Below are 19,462 nucleotides of genomic sequence, written 5' to 3'. Positions count from 1 at the left end.
GAATAATTTAATTTCAGTACTTATTTTTAGTGCAGTCATGAGATAATACCGCAGACTTCTTTAACAATTATAAATAAATTCACTCAAGACAAAGGTTGTGGGAAATTTTAAAAAGGCCAAAGGCCTATGTTTATTAAACTTCAAATATATTTAAACTTTTAAAATTCATTTTTATTCAAAAAACCGAAGTACAACTAGCCCAGCCAGCTCGCTCAGGCTACACTTAAATAATTAAAAATATAAATAGCAATGTTCACGCCTGTTCTTTTAACTGAACGGCTCACCCCACAAAACTGAATTAAAACATCTTTTTCCAAATTAAAGAAAGAAAGAAAAAGGAAAAGACAAAAACATTCGGGAAGGGTGGGCGGGCAGCTCACTAGCTCTTCTATCCTCAGGTTGCTCTGGCAGACAGACCCTGTCTGCCCAAGCAACCCCTATTTTATACCCTTATTAATTCTACCTCCCACTATTCCTAACAGCCTATCACAAACCTGTATCTGGGTAACAGTTCATTACATGTCCCCCAGCTACACACTTTCTATTGGCTACTTTTCTAACCTATCCTATTGCTGCTCACCTCAGCACTAGGTCTTCAGCTTTACACTCACTACAGCTACATTAACCCTTTCCCTCCTTGCTGCCTATTTTCTCATGTATCCCTTCCCTAATGGTCCAGGGCTGCCATGAGATAATACCGCAGACTTCTTTAACAATTATAAATAAATTCACTCAAGACAAAGGTTGTGGGAAATTTTAAAAAGGCCAAAGGCCTATGTTTATTAAACTTCAAATATATTTAAACTTTTAAAATTCATTTTTATTCAAAAAACCGAAGTACAACTAGCCCAGCCAGCTCGCTCAGGCTACACTTAAATAATTAAAAATATAAATAGCAATGTTCACGCCTGTTCTTTTAACTGAACGGCTCACCCCAACCGGGCCGAAACCGTCCTACGGAACCGGCCCCACCCCACCAACCGCTAGTTCAATCATTGCTTGCAAATGAAGGTTAAAGATGTCAAGTCCCACATCAGAAAGGTGAACCCAATCCGCCAGGTACAGTCCGGCCACGCCACCCTCCAAGTCCACATGACGAAAGGAAAAACCGCCCAAGGAAGGCAAAAACTTGGACATCGCCCGATTGATACGCTTGCGTATACGATCGCAGTACTTGAGATCTTTTGAACGCAACCATACCAAGCGAGGAACTATTTCCGAAAAAATCAGCCTAGCTTTTGGGAACATGCCCTGAATATTGACAAAAGTACGCTTCATTACAAACAATAAGTCAACAGTACCTATCTTACCCACATCGTTGCCACCTAGGTGGATGATAATGACGTCCGGCTCCGCAGATTGCACAGGAGAAGCAGCTGGTTGATAAGACCATCCCACCGCTGACCCCCGATACCGAGCCAATAAACGGAAGCCGACTCAGGAGGGAGAGACAAATTGGATGTATAACAACGCCCGGCAGCTCTATGTTCAGCTCGACGGACAAAGGAATGGCCAACAATCCAAATGATAAAACCTGCAATAAAAACTGATACATTAATATAACATAAGAGCAGGACGTACATAGCGCTTATAACACTGTGAATCCCATCTCCCAAGGCGCCTGATGGTAGTTTCAGATAAGCCCAGAGAAAACGCACTAGTCGCTGCGCCAATCCGAAAAGAATGTGAAGAAAAACATGCCTCCTCCAGCCCCAGAGTCAGCAAACATCGCCGAAGAACGGCCCGAAACTGAAACTGGGTCAGAGGACGCGAGTCAGCATGAACCAGCAGCCGCACAGCGCCAGGACGCAAGGCCATGTATCGAGTAGCAAAAACCACAGGACACAGAGCCTTACCTGGCAATGCGCCTACCTGTAACCACCTGCCCCGCCCCATTCTGTCCATTTTTGAGCGAGGGACAAAGATGCGCAGATAACGTGGCTTAATAGTCAGATCCTGCAATAATAAACCGCCATCAGCAAAACGACTGCGCGGAAGCAATTCCCCTATACGCAGCGCACCAAAGAACATGAGAGCAAATGCAAAATTAAATAAATAAGCCTCAAAAGGGGAAGAACAGCAGACATGACACACCATACATAACTTCAGCAACAGTTCAGGGGACACAGGGCACCTCCTGTCGGGCCGCCGCTTGTCCTTTCCATACCCCTTCACGACCTGTCGGATCAAGAAAGAGGAATGCAGAGGCGGCTCACCTAACAGCTTTAGAAAAAACGACACCCCGGCCAGGAAATGCCCCAAATAACTAACAGACACCCCTTTAGACATTAAATGAAACAGACTGGCCAGAGCAGCCTGTTCGCTGTGTCGGAAAGGAGAAATCCCCCTAGGCACTAGAATATCATACCACAACCGCCATGCACGCACATACGCTGACCAGGTACCGGGAGCCAAAGACCGCTGAACAAAGTCCCAAATCAAGCCCAGATGAGGTCCCACAGGAATGCCGGACAGCTCTCCCCTTCCAGTTCCGCCTCGGGCGCCAGCTCCCGAAACCTGCGAAACTGGAAGCGAGAAAGCGCATCAGCTAAACTATTACGACACCCAGGGATATATCGTACTTTGATCCAAATGTTGCAGCGTAAACATAATAGCACCAAATAACGCACTAAACGAATAACATAAGGACAAGAAGAATTCAAACAATTCACTGCATATAAAACACCTTTATTATCTGAATGAAAAAACACTCTCTTATTGGCCAGCCGACAACCCCACAAAGTTAAAGCTACAACAATTGGAAATAACTCTAATACCACAATCCGTGACGTAATACCCCTCTCAACCCATGCAGCCGGCCACTTGGCTGCACACCATTTTCCTGCAAAATACACTCCAAACCCTACTGATCCCGCAGCATCGGAAAACAAATGCAGCTCCGCAGCATCCACAAAATCAGCTTGCCAAAAACAACGACCATTATAACTCTGCAAAAAATCTAACCAAACTACAAAATCGTCCCGCATTTCGGCGTCCACCGGCACCCGCAACAACGGATTCCTGAGACCCGAAATGCGAGCCGCCGCCTGCCTGCAAAATATCCTGCCCATAGGCATAATGCGAGAAGCAAAAGCCAACAGGCCTAACAGAGACTGCAATTCCTTGACCGAAGCCGATCTCCTAGCTAACAACCTGTACAGCCACTCACAAATTTTTCCGACCTTCTCCGCCGGCAGGCGACACTCCGCCAACTGAGAATCAATAGTAATGCCAAGGTAATCAATACAAGTGGTAGGCAACACAGCCTTATCTGCAGCTAAAGGGACACCAAACTTGGAACAGACAACATTGAAACAGCACATCACTTCCTCACACACACTAGTCCCCCCTGGACCTAAAAACAAAAAATCGTCCAGATAGTGGGTGATGCCGCCCCTCATACAGCTGACCGCCACCACCCACTCCAGGAAACAGGAGAACGCCTCGAAATAAAAGCAAGATAGGGAACAGCCCATGGGCAAACACTTATCTACAAAAAAAACAACCATCAAACTGAAAACCTAAAGAATTAAACGAACCAGGAAAAATAGGTAACAAACGGAACGCAGATTCCACATCAGCCTTAGCCATCAAACAACCTAAGCCAAACGATTTCACCAATTCCACAGCCTGGTCAAAAGTAGCATATGACACTGAACATAATTCCTTAGAAATGCTATCATTCAAAGAGCCCCCCGGAGGGAAAGACAAGTGATGAATTATGCGATAGGCCCCCGGCTCTTTTTTCGGCACTACCCCCAGTGGGGAGATGCGGAAATCCGCAAAAGGCGGTGCCGAAAAGGGCCCGGCTACACGGCCTAACTGAACCTCCTTTGCAATTTTTTGTCGGACCACCTCAGGGTGCTCCCTGACGGACAACAAGTTCTCAACCCACGTGCAACCTTTACCAGTAAAAACTGGCAACACAAACCCACGACTAAAACCATCAAGGAGCAGCTGCGCCATCGGTCTGTTTGGATATCGCTCGAGCCAGCAGCGCATGCTCTCCAGCCTTACTGGCGTCAACGCCTTTTGACACCAAGTCCTTGGTGGCAGGCTGACCCGCGGCGTTGATTCGCTTAAAGCAGCGCGACATGGGGTGTCCCCCCCCACAGAAAGCGCACTCGTGTTTATATTTACATGTGTGTGGCCAGCGACACTGGGTATCATTATAGGCAAAGCAAGTGCCTTTGCGAAAAGTCACAGTCGCTGCTGAAGCGCTTTTCTGTGGAGGAGGGCGCTGAGGCGCCATAAGGTTCAGCCACAAGCCGACGTCCTTCACTCCCCAACTTACGGAGGGAAAAACAGACAGCTTCTGGCGGAAACCTTCATCGTAGAAATACCACCCAAGGCCTCCAAATTGCTTATAGGCCTCAAGTATTATCTCTACATGCTGAAATAAACTGCAACACTTGTCAGGAAAACGTTCACCCAAAACACTGGCATAAATACAAAAGGCTTGGAGCCAATTATTAAATGAACGAGGAGCCGTGCGACGCCGGTCAGCCTCAGACCCATCCTCCCCCTTATCCTGCCGCACAGGGTGCTCCTTTGCAGCTGGCAAGAGGGACAATAGGTCAACAAATTCACCACTCCAGATCTTATCTTTTACAGACCTGGAGAGGTGAAAACCCAGAGGGGACATGGGACACACAAGCGCCTCCCTGTAGCAAGTCTCAGGGACCCCCTCCCAAACGGGCCAATAGGGGTGACGCCTGACACAGAGTCACACATATCCAGTGCTGACTCTGGCTGCTGCCAAGCCCCCGCCACATCCAGGAGAGGAGGGGGGGCTGAGACACCGCCAACCGGAGGGGCTGTGAGTACAGGGGGGGCAGGGATTGCGGGAGTGGGGTGAGAGGAAAGAGCCACAGCAGGGAGGGAGGCAGGAGCAGAAACAGCAGCCTGCAGGGTCACCAGAACTGAGGAGAGTTGGGCTAGTACTGATGGCAGGGCCAGGGGGATAGTGGGGCACTCACCCGACCCGGAACTCCGGCTCACCGCCTCCGCTCCGACTCCCGATGAAAGCCCGCAAGATGGTCCGGCAGCGCCAGGCGGCTGCAGCAGGGAAGCCCCACGTGGCAGCGAACTGCCAGGAGCAAACCCTGCGCTCCTGCCCGCAGCAGCTTGCCGACCACCAGCATGGAGGGGGGCCGCAGCAGCCGATGACCGCAACTCCCGGCGACTTCCGGCCTCCAGGCCCGATCTCCCAGCAGCACCCGCAGCACTTCTGGTTTCCGGGCGCGTTCCAGTGACGTCACTTCCGGCCGTCCTGCGTTCCACACGGCCGGCAGCTCCAACGGGGACAGGTGAATACCGGCGGCAGCGGCGTCTCGTTCTGGCACCACGGCGGGATCCCACCACAGGAACTGGGCGCCTCACATCTTCATCAAAGTCGGCTGGCAGCTCTCCCTCCTCCACGGCCTCCGGAAAGTCCAACGGTCCCGGAACAGCGCCATCATCCATCACAGTGGCATCAGCAGCGACAGCGGCGGCACCAGCAGGACCCGATCCAGTCTCCGACCTGGGGAAGAGATGGGCACCCGATGCCAGATCCACAGCACACCGTTCCAGCCAAGCAGTCAGCTCATCAGAATCCGCCCGGCGGCGCAGCTCCTCGAACAATGCCTCCATCACGGTTAGTCACAGGAAAAACAGCTCACAGCTCACTAGCTCTTCTATCCTCAGGTTGCTCTGGCAGACAGACCCTGTCTGCCCAAGCAACCCCTATTTTATACCCTTATTAATTCTACCTCCCACTATTCCTAACAGCCTATCACAAACCTGTATCTGGGTAACAGTTCATTACATGTCCCCCAGCTACACACTTTCTATTGGCTACTTTTCTAACCTATCCTATTGCTGCTCACCTCAGCACTAGGTCTTCAGCTTTACACTCACTACAGCTACATTAACCCTTTCCCTCCTTGCTGCCTATTTTCTCATGTATCCCTTCCCTAATGGTCCAGGGCTGCCAGAAGTTTTGCTTTTTTATTTTTTCTTGCAACAAATTGACCTTAAAAAAGTCAAACCTGCTGCACATGACATTCGGATGTTATTTTAAGAAGACAAAACTGGAGAATTAAAAAAGAAAAATTATCACAATCCAAATGAATAATTTAAAGGTAGTTTGTCTTTAGATTTAGGCTGTCCTATCTGAGGGCAGCATAAACTAGAACTTATGATGGAGATGCTGAACAGTATGATGTATTACTTACTGTGATATTCTGTGATAGTTTAGTTGACTTATAGTAGATCACCCACTTTGTATCCCCTATAGTAGATGCCTCCCTCTGTGCAGTTTCTTTATAGTAGGTAGCCCCCTCTATGCTGTCACCCTATAGTGGATGACCCCCTGTGTAGCTATCTTATAGTATATGTCCCCATGTGTAGTTACCTTTTAGTATATGGCCCCATGTGTAGTACCCTAAAGTAGATGGCCCCTGTGTAGTTACCTTATAGTACAGTATATCACCCCATATGTTGTTCCCTTATAGTTCATGACCCCCTGTGTAGTCAAAAACACACTTAAGAGCAAGTAATGGGTACCTAATACAATATAACCACAAAACCCTCAGGAAGCAGCTCAAGGGATCAAACCCCTTATAGAAAAAACCCTTTCTTAAAATATAACATTTATTATATCTTGTCTAAAAAGACACACTTGAAAACCTAAAAGCATGATCTTCCTGCTGCAACTAAATGGTGCTATGTAGAATCCTGTGAAAGAACCCAGCTTTGCTAGTCTGTATTAATTGGCAAAATATATATGAACCTGGCAAAGTAACCAGGTACACCGATTGTCTAGACTTGACCATGCAACACATGAAGATTGCAAGTTAAAATGCTACATAAGCACCTTCAATTATTTTAATCACTGCTGCAATGTCCTCAGGAAGATAATACCCCTGTATAGTACATAGCGCCTTGTGTAGTCGCCCTATAGTAGATGCCCCCTTTGTGCAGCTGCCATATATTAAGTTGCCCCTTTTGTTGTGTTCCCCTATAGTAGATGGCTCCCTGTATAGTCCCCTCTAGTAGATGGCCACCTTGACTACATAAAAAGAAAAAAAAAAGTTTCCTAAGACTATCATGTATTGCTGCTCCTCTTCCGGTGCACAGTGTCCTTCTTCCGTCTTACAGTACAAGCTATGTGCCAAAAGCCAGCACTCTTTAATCTGTGTGTGCGCCTTGAATGCACACACACAGTTATAGGCTATGTTCACATTACGTGAACATCCGGCCGTTCCGTGACCCTGGGATCCCATTGAAAACAAGGCTATGTTCCACCCAAAACTATGGCCGTAGTTATGCGGCAAGAACTACAGCCGTAGTTTTACGTAGTGTGAACATAGCCATATAGTGCATGCACTTATCAATCCAGGGTGGCTGTCAGTCAGAGCCCACCAGAGGATCCTAAGGCCGTCTCAACATTATGATCTAGAGGAAGGATTTAACACACTCACAGTTTTAATCTCCTCTTTTCTTGTAAGAGCAGTCACTTCTTTTATGACTTTACTTCTCTGACCTCTAACCTTTGTGACACCTTTGCTCCTGTCATGTATATAGCAAACTAATGACAGCAGCATCCTCATGTAGATTGTTACCTAAGACCCTGTCCTCCGTGCTACATGAGAAGACATCAGTTTTGTAAATGGACCTTTTGTACAATTCAATTTACCTTCCCACAACTAGAAGCTACATTTTTTTATGAATGCTGTAAGAATGAGCAGGGTCAGTCCTACAGATAAAAGTTCAATGTCTTCTGTCTTCTATACAGTACACATTGGGATGCCTCTGAATATAACTGTCCAGCCGAATCTGCAGCTCAGGGATCAACTTGGTTTCTAAACTCAACTCGTACTTTCAATCAAGGTAATGCATTCATCCATCCATCCAGACAACTATATGTTAAGAGGAAATGTTTCTATAGCACTTGTGGTAATTTCCAAATTGAAGGCATCTGGGACACTTATGGCATCTCAACGGGATATACCACAAGTGTTCGGTAGATGCAGATCCCACCTCTAGGACGTAATGCTATTTTCAGCTTAAGAGTATAAACCCACACACCGTATACGCAGCAAATACGCAGCAGATGTGATGGTGAAGATTTGATGCTGTGTTCAGTTATTTAGATCTAATCTGCTGCGTATTTGCTGCGTATCGCAGTAGTAAATACGCTGCATATACGGTGTGTGGGTTTATACCCTAAAGGCTCCTCGGGCGCCTCTGTGTCTATTTGTGGCAGAGGTGGTCGGGAATCCAAAAACCGACGAAGCAGGCAAGTTACACATTTTTTTTAACTCCAAATGACTTAAATGGGAGTTCCGCAAATGGGATAGCAAGGTTCCCCTGTGAATATGTTGTCCAGATGGGTACACCGATATAGGGTGTCATGGTTGTATATTTTGTTTTGTGCCCTATTCCAAATATAAATCAAAGCTAGAGAATTGTGACGTGTAAAGTTAAAGGAGTACTTCGGTGAAAAAAGTAACGTTTTCAAATCAGCTGGTGCCAGAAAGTAATACATATTTGAACATGACCTCTATTTAAAAATCCTAACTTTTTAAAAATTATTTATGGCCAGCTTCAGAGTTTATAGATAACAGATAACACAACTTAATGATGAGTGTGTGAGTGTCCACATTCTGTGTACAGCCCTGTAGAATATGCCTATATACATAATAGATCATAAATAGCACAGATAACGTGTGCTTCTTCATTTCAGTCTTTATTTATCTGTTTAAGACGTACATTTTTTAAAATCTGTCTCTTAAAAAATAATGATGCCCTCTCCTATTTTACGGCTGTTTTTTTGTGTTATAGCTGCCGCACTTCTAGTCAAAAATGGAAAACATGGGATTATGCTTCTGTACCAGCGTGGGACTCATGAAAAGTTTGGACTTCCTCCTCTGTTTATCGCTCTCATATTCTACTTTATTATTTCCTGCTGGACCGCTGGAACTGCAGCAGCAACTGGGCTTTTTGTGCCCTTTTTGTAAGCAACCTATTATTTATTCTGTTAACCGTTAGCAAAAACTGAAAGTCTAACTATTATTTAAATCTAATGGGCCCATCCCAAGCAAAATTGTTACTTAAAGGAGAACTTCTGCAATAATGACAAACTCTCTGCTGGCAGGGAGTGGGGGAACATAATAAAGCAGCTATACTTACCTTCCCTGTGTCCCGGCAGTAGACCCCCGACGGCCTCCTGCAGCTCCCGCTACTGCTGTCACAACCCGGCTGAGGAATGCCTGCTCAGCCAGTCAGTGATTGGCTGATTAGGAAGTTCCTGCTGGGTAGTGACTACACAGGAAGAAACTGGAGGCTGGTGGTGGTCCATGAGCAGTAAGGCAGAACTGCAGAGATACTGTGATGGGTAAGTATAGCTGCTTTATTATGTTCCCCCACCCGTCTGCCAGCATTTGGTTTTCCATTTTTGCCGGTATTCTCCTTTAAGTGATCCCTACCTATGAGAGAATCCATGGATATTTACTGGCATTCCACTTATGTATCCTGCTTTTATCTTAACGTCCTAGGTAGAGATTGTTGTGAAGAGTCCCAGTACATTTTTAGAAAACTTACTGGGAGTTTTGTGGTTAGCCACTTCCTATACAGGTACGAAGGCTGGCCATAACAACTACTGCAAAAGACCTAAGCCAATGTCATGGCCGCGGCGGCGTCCCGTGCTCCGGAACGCCGCCGCGACCGCCATCTAGCTCAGGCAGCTGCCGGGGTCCTGGTGCAGGGACCCGGCGCTGCGGTCTGTTCGGCCCCAGGGGGGCGCCTCACCTCGTCCCGCTCCGCCTTCCGTCTGTGCCAGCCGGCGCGCGCGTCCCCGCCTCCTAGGGCGCGCGCGCGCCGGCTGTCTCAGATTTAAAGGGCCAGTCCGCCCCTAATTGGTAGTTGCACCCAATCACTCCCTATAAATCCCAGCATGCCCTGTCCCCTGTGTTGGAGCCTCTACATGCTTCCCATAGCGTTTGGCCCAGCTTCCTGTTGTTCCTGATACCTGTCCGCTACCTGGTCTCTAGTCCTTGTTCCTGATTCCTGTCCGCTACCCAGTCCCTACTCCTAGTCCCTGGTTCCTGCTTCCCGTCTCTCTGCTGTTCCTGTGTTCAGCCTGTCACCTGCGGTACGCTTACACGCCACTGTCAGTACCTGCTCCTGTCACGCCTCGCCTGCCGTCACCAGCAACCAAGCCTGGGGGTCGTCTGCCGCAGCAAGTCCATCCCGCTTTGCGGCGGGCTCTGGTGAAAACCAGCGGCCCCTTAGACTCCGCTCCCTGGTGAGGTTTGTGCCATCGCTGGTGCCGGTCCAGTGGATCCACTACTCCCGGCGTTACAGTAGGCTACAACCATGGATCCCGGCGAGGTGCCTGATCTCCGTGACGTCGCCAGAGTGGTCGCTCAACAGGCTCAACAGATCCAGCAGCAGTCGCAGCAAATCCAGTAATTGACTGCCGCCCTACAGCAGCATACTACAGGCCAGCGCCCACCACCACCTGCAACCACCTCGGGACTTCGATTGGCCCTCCCGAATAAATATGGAGGTGATCCCAAGTTGTGCAGGGGATTCCTGACTCTAAAGTGGCCTTTATCATCAGCCTATTGGAGGGTAGAGCTCTGGCCTGGGCCACGCCACTGTGGGACCGTGATGATCCTGTTGCTGCCAATCTCCGGGCCTTCCTGGCCGAGTTTCGCTCCGTCTTTGAGGAACCTGACCGTGCCACCTCAGCCGAGACTGCTCTTCTCAACCTCTCTCAAGGGAGCTCCTCTGTCGGTGACTACGCCATCCAGTTCCGCACCCTGGCAGCTGAATTGGACTGGAACGAGGCCGCCCTAGTAGCCACCTTCAAGAAGGGTCTATCCAGCCGAGTGAAAGACGTACTCTCCGCCCGCGATCTTCCTCCTTCTCTAAACGATCTTATCTTACTGGCTACCAGAGTCGACAACCGGTTTTCCGAGAGAGAGGAGGAGGTCCGGCAGGAACGACGACTGAGCCTGCCCCGTCGCCATCCTCGGCTGGCACCGGTGTTCCAGAGTCCCGTTGCTCCTATACTCCAGTCGTCTCCAGAAGTCCCTATGCAGGTGGAACGAGCTCGCCTGACGACTGATGAGAGAGCCCGTCGGATGGAGCTGAATCTCTGTCTCTATTGCGGTGGTGCAGATCACTACCGGCAGAGATGTCCCCAACGTCCTCAGCGTCCGGGAAACGCTCGCACCTAGGTCCGGTGGGAGAGGCCTCCCTAGGTGTGAATGCCACCTCTCCAAGGTTGACTATACCCGTCTCCATCCAGACACCTTCAGGGCAAGTTTTCCAGACTACTGCCCTCATCGACTCTGGCTCTGCTGGCAGTTTCATCTCTGCTTCTTTGGTCCAAAGATGGCGGCTACCCGTGATCCAGCTAGCCCAACCCCGGTCTATCTCTTCGGTTACGGGGGAGATTCTTACCGAAACTGTGCACTGCCAGACGGCACCCCTAGCCCTCCAGGTGGGCGCCTTACATCAGGAGAGGATCTCCTTCTATGTCTTGTGCCATTCCTCTTCTAACATCCTGCTGGGCCTTCCTTGGCTGCAATTTCATACCCCTAAGCTGGACTGGAGAACTGGGGAGGTTCTCAGCTGGGGCCAGGACTGTCATAACCGGTGTCTGAGATCTCCTCAACCCAAGTGCTCTACGAGGTCTCCTGCTTATGTCAAGCCTCTAGCCGGTCTACCGGAGGACTACCAAGATTTCGGTGATGTTTTCTCGGCCAAGGAGGCGGACTCTCTACCACCTCATCGGGCCTATGATTGCCCTATAGACCTTCTTCCCGGGGCATCTCCTCCACGTGGTCGGGTATACCCTCTCTCTGTGCCCGAGACTGAAGCCATGTCCTCCTACATCCGGGAGAACTTACAAAAGGGCTTCATCCGTAAATCCACGTCTCCCGCTGGCGCAGGATTCTTCTTTGTCCAGAAGAAGGACGGTTCCCTTCGCCCATGCATAGACTACCGGGGCTTGAATAAGGTGACTGTTAAGAACCGCTATCCTCTTCCACTTATTCCTGAACTATTCGACCGTCTTCGTGGAGCTAGGATCTTCTCCAAGCTGGATCTCAGGGGAGCGTATAACTTGATCCGTATTCGTAAAGGAGACGAATGGAAGACCGCTTTCAACACCAGAGATGGGCACTACGAATACCTGGTCATGCCATTCGGCCTATGCAATGCCCCAGCGGTCTTCCAGGAATTCGTGAACGACATCTTCCGAGACCTCCTCTATGTCTGCGTCATTGTCTATTTGGACGACATTTTGGTCTTCTCCCCGGATCAGCAGACTCATGTGGCACAAGTGCGTCAGGTCCTCCGAAGACTACGGGCCAATCATTTATACGCCAAGCTTGAGAAGTGTGTTTTCCATCAGCGCAGTCTTCCATTTCTTGGCTATATCGTCTCCGACCAGGGTCTACAAATGGATCCGGCCAAGCTCTCAGCTGTCCTCCAATGGCCACGCCCTGTGGGACTTAGAGCTATCCAGCATTTCCTTGGATTCGCCAACTATTATCGGCAATTCATCCCTCACTTCTCTACCCTGGTCGCACCCATCGTGGCTCTCACTAAAAAGAAGGCGGACCCCAGACGTTGGCCTCCAGAGGCCGAACAAGCCTTCAATAGCCTCAAGTCTGCCTTTGCCTCTGCTCCTGCCCTAGTCCGCCCGGATGTCTCCAGGCCGTTTTCTCTCGAGGTCGATGCTTCTTCTGTGGGCGCAGGAGCCGTTCTCTCGCAAAGGGACACATCAGGCAAGACCAGAACCTGCGGGTTCTTTTCTAAGACTTTCTCCCCTGCCGAGAGGAACTATACTATTGGGGACCGTGAACTCCTGGCCATTAAGTTGGCACTGGAGGAGTGGCGTCATCTACTAGAGGGGGCTAAACACCCCGTTAACATCTACACGGACCACAAGAACCTCCTCTACCTCCAGTCGGCTCAACGCCTCAATCCCCGGCAGGCCAGGTGGTCTCTCTTCTTCTCTCGGTTCAACTTTACCATCCATTTCCGTCCAGCCGAGAGGAACCTAAAGGCCTATGCATTTTCCCGAGCATCCGATGTCATGGGGCAAGAGGAATCTCCTCGTCACATAATACCTCCCGACCGCCTAGTACCAGTTGCTACTTCTGCTCTGCAGAGACTGCCCCCCGGGAAGACTTATGTGCGCCCCGCGCTCCGTAAACGCATCTTGAAGTGGGGGCATTCCTCTTTGGTGGCCGGGCATCCAGGAACTCAAAAGACTGGGCAATTGATCTCCCGTCACTACTGGTGGCCCAATCTCCTCCAGGATGTCAAGGATTTTGTGGCTTCCTGTGCAGTCTGTGCCAGGAATAAGTCTCCCCGTCAAAGACCTGCCGGCCTACTTTTGCCCTTGCCAGTCCCGGACCATCCCTGGCACCACATTGGGATGGATTTCATCACAGACCTACCTCCATCTGCGGGCAATACAGTTATTTGGGTGGTGACGGACCGCTTCTCTAAAATGGCTCACTTCGTGGCTCTTCCTGGCCTACCCTCTGCTCCTCGTCTGGCTCAGTTGTTCTTCCGACACATCTTCCGCCTGCATGGACTTCCTCTTCACATTGTGTCCGACCGAGGCTCTCAATTTGTCTCTAAGTTTTGGCGTGCCCTCTGCTCGCAGCTCCAAGTAAAGCTGGACTTCTCATCAGCCTACCATCCCCAGTCTAACGGGCAAGTGGAGAGAGTCAATCAGATCCTGGGTAACTACCTACGGCATTTTGTGTCCAGCCGCCAAGACAACTGGTCCGATCTCCTTCCATGAGCGGAATTCTCCTATAACCATCTGGACTCGAGTTCCACAGGCAAGTCTCCTTTCTATGTGGTCTACGGGCATCATCCTCGTCCTCCTCTGCCTCTCTCTCCATCCTCTGGGGTCCCAGCCGTGGAGGAGCTGTTATCTGACCTGCAGTCGATCTGGGAACAAACTCTACAGTCCTTACTCAAAGCCTCTGAACGCATGAAGGACCAGGCTGATAAAGGTGATAAAGCTGATAAAGATAAACCGTGCTCCGGGACGCCGCCGCGACCGCCATCTAGCTCAGGCAGCTGCCGGGGTCCTGGTGCAGGGACCCGGCGCTGCGGTCTGTTCAGCCCCGGGGGGCGCCTCACCTCGTCCCGCTCCGCCTTCCGTCTGTGCCGGCCGGCGCGTGCGTCCCCGCCTCCTAGGGCGCGCACGCGCCGGCTGTCTCAGATTTAAAGGGCCAGTCCGCCCCTAATTGGTAGTTGCACCCAATCACTCCCTATAAATCCCAGCATGCCCTGTCCCCTGTGTTGGAGCCTCTACATGCTTCCCATAGCGTTTGGCCCAGCTCCCTGTTGTTCCTGATACCTGTCCGCTACCTGGTCTCTAGTCCTTGTTCCTGATTCCTGTTCGCTACCCAGTCCCTACTCCTAGTCCCTGGTTCCTGCTTCCCGTCTCTCTGCTGTTCCTGTGTTCAGCCTGTCACCTGCGGTACGCTTACACGCCACTGTCAGTACCTGCTCCTGTCACGCCTCGCCTGCCGTCACCAGCAACCAAGCCAGGGGTAGCTACCTGGGGGTCGTCTGCCGCAGCAAGTCCATCCCGCTTTGCGGCGGGCTCTGGTGAAAACCAGCGGCCCCTTAGACTCCGCTCCCTGGTGAGGTTTGTGCCATCGCTGGTGCCGGTCCAGTGGATCCACTACTCCCGGCGTTACAGCCAACAATAGGGCTGAAACACTTGTGAATCCCCTTAATGGCGGCAACCACATAGCTAAGGTTTTGGGCTTGGGATGTGTGCCTTCACTCTGAGCAATAGCTGTATGGTTAGTTTTCCTGTGTTAATTTAATTGTTATTTAAAAGGTATGCCATCATCCCTTTCATGCTAAACCACAAGTCATTGGGATGGCCTTTGGTGGTTTCTTTTCACCCCACTAGCCCTCATTGATACATCTCTCCCTGTTTGGTTATAGTAAGACAGAGGTGTCAAACTCAAATACCCAGTGGGCCAAAATGAAAAAATTGAACAAAGGCATGGGCCAACCCCCATAATTATTGTAGTGTTAATGCGGCGGTCCAGGCACCATCAGAGCAGCATGTGGTGTTCCTGGCACCGACAATAGTGTGCATCTCTCAGCGCTGTGCACTATGATAAATGACATGATAAATTGCTATGATATGATTAAACCCCAACCCTTAGCCAACCCCCCCAATATTGCCCCATGTTGTAGCCAACCCAACTAAAATTGCCCCACATATTAGCCAGCCCTCCCAATAGTGCCCAAATAGTAGCCAGCCCCCCAAGTGTCCCATATAGTAGCCAGCCCTCCCCAATAGTCTCATATAGTAGCCAGCCCTCCCCTATAGTCTTTTATATAGTAGCCAGCCCTCCCCCATAGTCTCTTATATAATAGCCAGCCCTCCCCTGTAGCCTCTTATATAGTAGCCAGCCCTCCCCATAGTCTCTTATATAGTAGGCAGCCCTCCCAAATAGTCTCTTATATAGTAGCCAGCCCTCCCCATAGTCTCTTTTATAGTAGCCAGCCCTCCCCCATTGTCTTATATAGTAGCCAGCCCCAGGGCCATCTTAACAGCATTATGGGCCACTGGGCAGAGGTGCGAATTGCCCCCCCAACCGCCGCAATCAAATCCCCCACATCTTTGCATATAGTGCCCCCCATAGTAGCCAATCCCCCCATATAGTGCCCCCCATAGTAGCCAATCCCCCCCATATAATGCCCCCCATAGTAGCCAATCCCCCATATAGTGCCCCCCATAGAAGCCAATCCCCCCATATAGTGCCCCCCATAGTAGCCAATCCCCCACATATAGTGCCCCCCATAGTAGCCAGTGCCCCCCATAGTAGCCGGTGCCCCCTTGTAGCCGGTGCCCCCTTGTAGCCAGAGCCCCCCATAGTAGCCAGTGCCCCCCATAGTAGCCAGTGCCTCCATAGTAGCCAGTGCCTCTATAGTAGCCAGTGCCCCCCATAGTAGCCAGTGCCCTCCATAGTAGCCAGTGCCCTCCATAGTAGCCAGTGCCCCCCAAAACAACAAACCAGTTACTCACTCGTCCGGCGGCCCCAGCAGCTCCTCTCCCGTCAGCGCGCACTCCCGACATCCTCCAGCACAGGCAGCGGGGTACAGAGAGACTGCCTGTGCCGGAAGTGTCCGGCTGCACGATACATCCAGGACACAGGCAGCGTCTCTGCTGGGGCCGCCGGACGGGTGAGTTCCTGGACTGCCCGCCCCTTCTATCGCCATTTAACTGAGTCGATCAGAAGCCCAGGAAAGTGCTGCTCATTGCACTTTCCTGGGCTTCTGATCGACTGTCAGCTGAGCGGCGATAGAAGGGGCGGGCTGGGCTGGCGGAGGGGGTGGCTCAGGGCCTCTCACTATGCATATGGATAGTGAGCGGCAATAGAGGGGGCGGGACGGCTTCCTTGCGGTGCTCAGCACTGCTTGGGAGCCGTCTTCGCTTTATAGGACGCACTTAGTTTTATAAGTGCGTCTTATAAAGCGAGAAATACAGGTCACAGAGGGCAGGGGCCCCCTAGGACGCAAGGGCCCCCAGGCAGCCGCCTACCATGCCCAATGGATAAGACGGCCCTGGCCAGCCCTCCCCTGTAGCCTCATATAGTAGCCAGCCCTCCCAATTAGTCTTTTATATAGAAGCCAGCCCTCCCCCATAGTCTCTTGTATAGTAGGCAGCCCTCCCAAATAGTTTCTTATATAGTACTGAGTCCTCCCCATAGTCTTTTATATAGTAGCCAGCCCTCCCTAATAGACTCTTATATAGTAACCAGCCCCTAGAACAGTTGTTAAAGGGAACCTGTCACCCGTGGATGGCCCCCTGAACCCACCTTACCACTGGATACAGCCCCCCATACTTACCCCATCCTGCCAGTACCGCTGCGGAAATACGGCTGCCCACTCATCTTCTCATGTAGGTATGGGGGGCCATATCAAGGGTTAGGGTGGGTATTGGGGGCCATCCAGGGGTGACAGGTTGTCCCATTAGGTTGGACTCTTTTTTTGTGGCCCTGGAGGCCCAGCGCAGGACATGTGTGATGAATTAACTGTGCTGCAGGCGTCAGGATACCACTCACATACTCCTAGGCCACAGGCAGTGTTTAGCCTGTGGCCTAGGAGTATGTGAGTGGTATCCTGACGCCTGGGCGGTCTGAGCAGCTGTCTGGACCACCCATATTATAATCTAATGCAAAGGTGGGCCAGATGAAATGCAAATTCTGAATTGCCTGGCGGGCCAAAAATAATGGCACGCTGGGTCAGAGTTTGAAATGACTGTAGTAAGAGATCGAGCAATCATGGCCAGTGGGGCAGGCAGAAGCCACTGGCAACCACCCAGATGACTTGTGGTTGAGCCTGAAATTATGACTTAAAAACAGGCCTGATTTGAAACAGACCTGTCACAAGGTTTTTGGTGTAAAAACAAAGACAATAGGCTTCTGACCATGGACCTGTGCATACCTTTGTTTTGATAATGGACCTCTCCAGCGAAGAGATATCACTCTTTTAAATGCAAATGAGCCCCAAAAGCCCATAGGCTGTTAGGGTCCTGTTAGATGATATTTCATTTTCTCTGATTAACGATAAATGACTTTAAATGAGCGCTCTTTGAACCACCTAAAATTATTCACCATAATACATGGAACGGTAGCCGTACGTTACGACCGAAATCGATATTTTTGTAAGTCGTTTGATCGCTTCCCGCATACACAAGGAAAGATTATGGCTTAAATTAGATTTTTCGCTCAATAATCTTTCTGTGTAAGAGGGTCCTTACTAGAGATCGAGTACAATCATTTGACATTTGAATACCGGTGGCTAACAAAGTTAGATGCAGCCCAGGAAAACATAGATATAACCATAGGCTTTGTTAACACTAAGTAAAAAAAGAGAAAAGATATATTTGGAATTATTATGGATAGCCGGTCTGCTGTATCATACATAGGCATTAAGAAAATCGCAAACAAAACATAAAAACTACCCTGGATTTTTATATTTTAATTTACCTAATTACAAATTAAAAAAATCATGTCTGTCCCAAATTGATGGTTTTTATACAAACTTTAGGTAATTTTCTGTTTAAATCAATGCTGAAGCACATAAGTAAATCACACATTGGTATTTTTGTGACAAGTGATTTGTTAACAGCTCATTAAAATGCACATAATTGGATCCAGGTCATGTCTGACTCCTGCAATACTAAATAAGTTCATGTGTTTAAAAATTTAGGTACAAATTGTACAAAAAGGGTGTTCTTCACAATAATCTAGATATTTAGATATATACAGTAATGGATATGTAGGCCCTCTTACATCACGGCTCCTCTTTTGCAGGTACACTGGTGCACTATTCGGCAGGATTGTTGGGGTAATCATGGTGTACTTGTTCGGAGTTCAAACTGATGGGTATGGTGCATGGATCGATCCTGGGCTGTTCGCAATAGTTGGTTCATCTGCTTATTTTGGCGGTGTTACCAGACTGACCATATCGATTACTGTTATTATAGTAAGTACAAATGGATTTTTGCACTTAACTAAATAAATTGTCATCATTGGAAACAATAACTGTGATCTATTAATGACTTAAAGGGGTACCCCAGAGAAAAAATGTTTTTAAATCAACCTGTGTTAGAAGGTTCTACAGATTTGTAAATTACTTATATTTAAAAATCTCAACCCAATCAAAAATCAGCTGCTGTATGTCCGGCAGGAAGTGACATTTTCTTTTCAGCCTTTGCAGCTCTCTGCTGCCCCCTCTGTCCATAACAGGAACAGTAGCAAATAGAAGACCTCTCCTGAATTGGACAGTTTCTGTCCCAGACAAAGGTGGCTGCAGAGAGCACTGTGTCAGACTGGAAAGGATACACTTCTCCTGCAGAGCATACAATAGCTGATAAGTACTGGAAGACCAAAGATTCAAATAGGAGTACAATAATTTACAAATCTATATAACTTTCTGACACCAGTTGATTTAAAAAAGGAAAAATTTTCTCTAGAGTACCCCTTTAAATTGTCTCCTGTAGATGAAGCCCTGATTTGGAGCCACTTTAAATTATTAATTTAGGGAAATTTAGAAAGTTCAGTTTTTTATTGCAAACAATCCCTTCAGTATTAAACAATGATATTTCCTACAGTGGTTCACCAGAAAGCAAAAGCTGCTTTGGATTTAGGGTCCCAGTAAATGGGTTAGCCAGCGCTAGAAAACATGGTCACTTTCTTCCAGAGACAGCACCACTCTCCAGTTTAGGTGCGGTTTACAATTAAGCTCTATTCAATTTAATGGAACTGAGTTGCAAAGCCTGCACCCAAACTGGAGACAAGAGTGGTGCTGTCTCTGGAAGAAAGTAGCCATGTTTTTCTAGCGCTGGATAACCCCTTTAAAAGGAATCTGTCATCTCCTGGGCCCTACCTAAGGGGCTGGC

The 19,462-nt window shown here is 49.3% G+C and overlaps 1 protein-coding gene across 2 annotated transcripts in view; it reads left to right on the top strand.

The window, feature by feature from the left end:
* LOC138784472 (chloride channel protein D-like) overlaps positions 1–19,462 on the top strand; it is a 120,241-nt gene that overhangs the window by 42,291 nt on the left and 58,488 nt on the right. For both annotated transcript variants that reach the window (XM_069960050.1, XM_069960052.1), the window contains exons 11-13: positions 7,781–7,875; positions 8,830–9,001; positions 18,375–18,546. In XM_069960050.1, coding sequence (XP_069816151.1) covers positions 7,781–7,875; positions 8,830–9,001; positions 18,375–18,546 — 439 coding nt within the window. The remainder of the gene's footprint in view (positions 1–7,780; positions 7,876–8,829; positions 9,002–18,374; positions 18,547–19,462) is intronic.

The sequence above is a fragment of the Dendropsophus ebraccatus genome, chromosome 2, assembly GCF_027789765.1.
Source record: "Dendropsophus ebraccatus isolate aDenEbr1 chromosome 2, aDenEbr1.pat, whole genome shotgun sequence".
In the NCBI taxonomy this organism is placed as follows: Eukaryota; Metazoa; Chordata; class Amphibia; order Anura; family Hylidae; genus Dendropsophus; species Dendropsophus ebraccatus.
The sequence above is the reverse complement of the archived record's forward strand: the minus strand, read 5'-3'. Positions and strand labels throughout refer to the sequence as shown.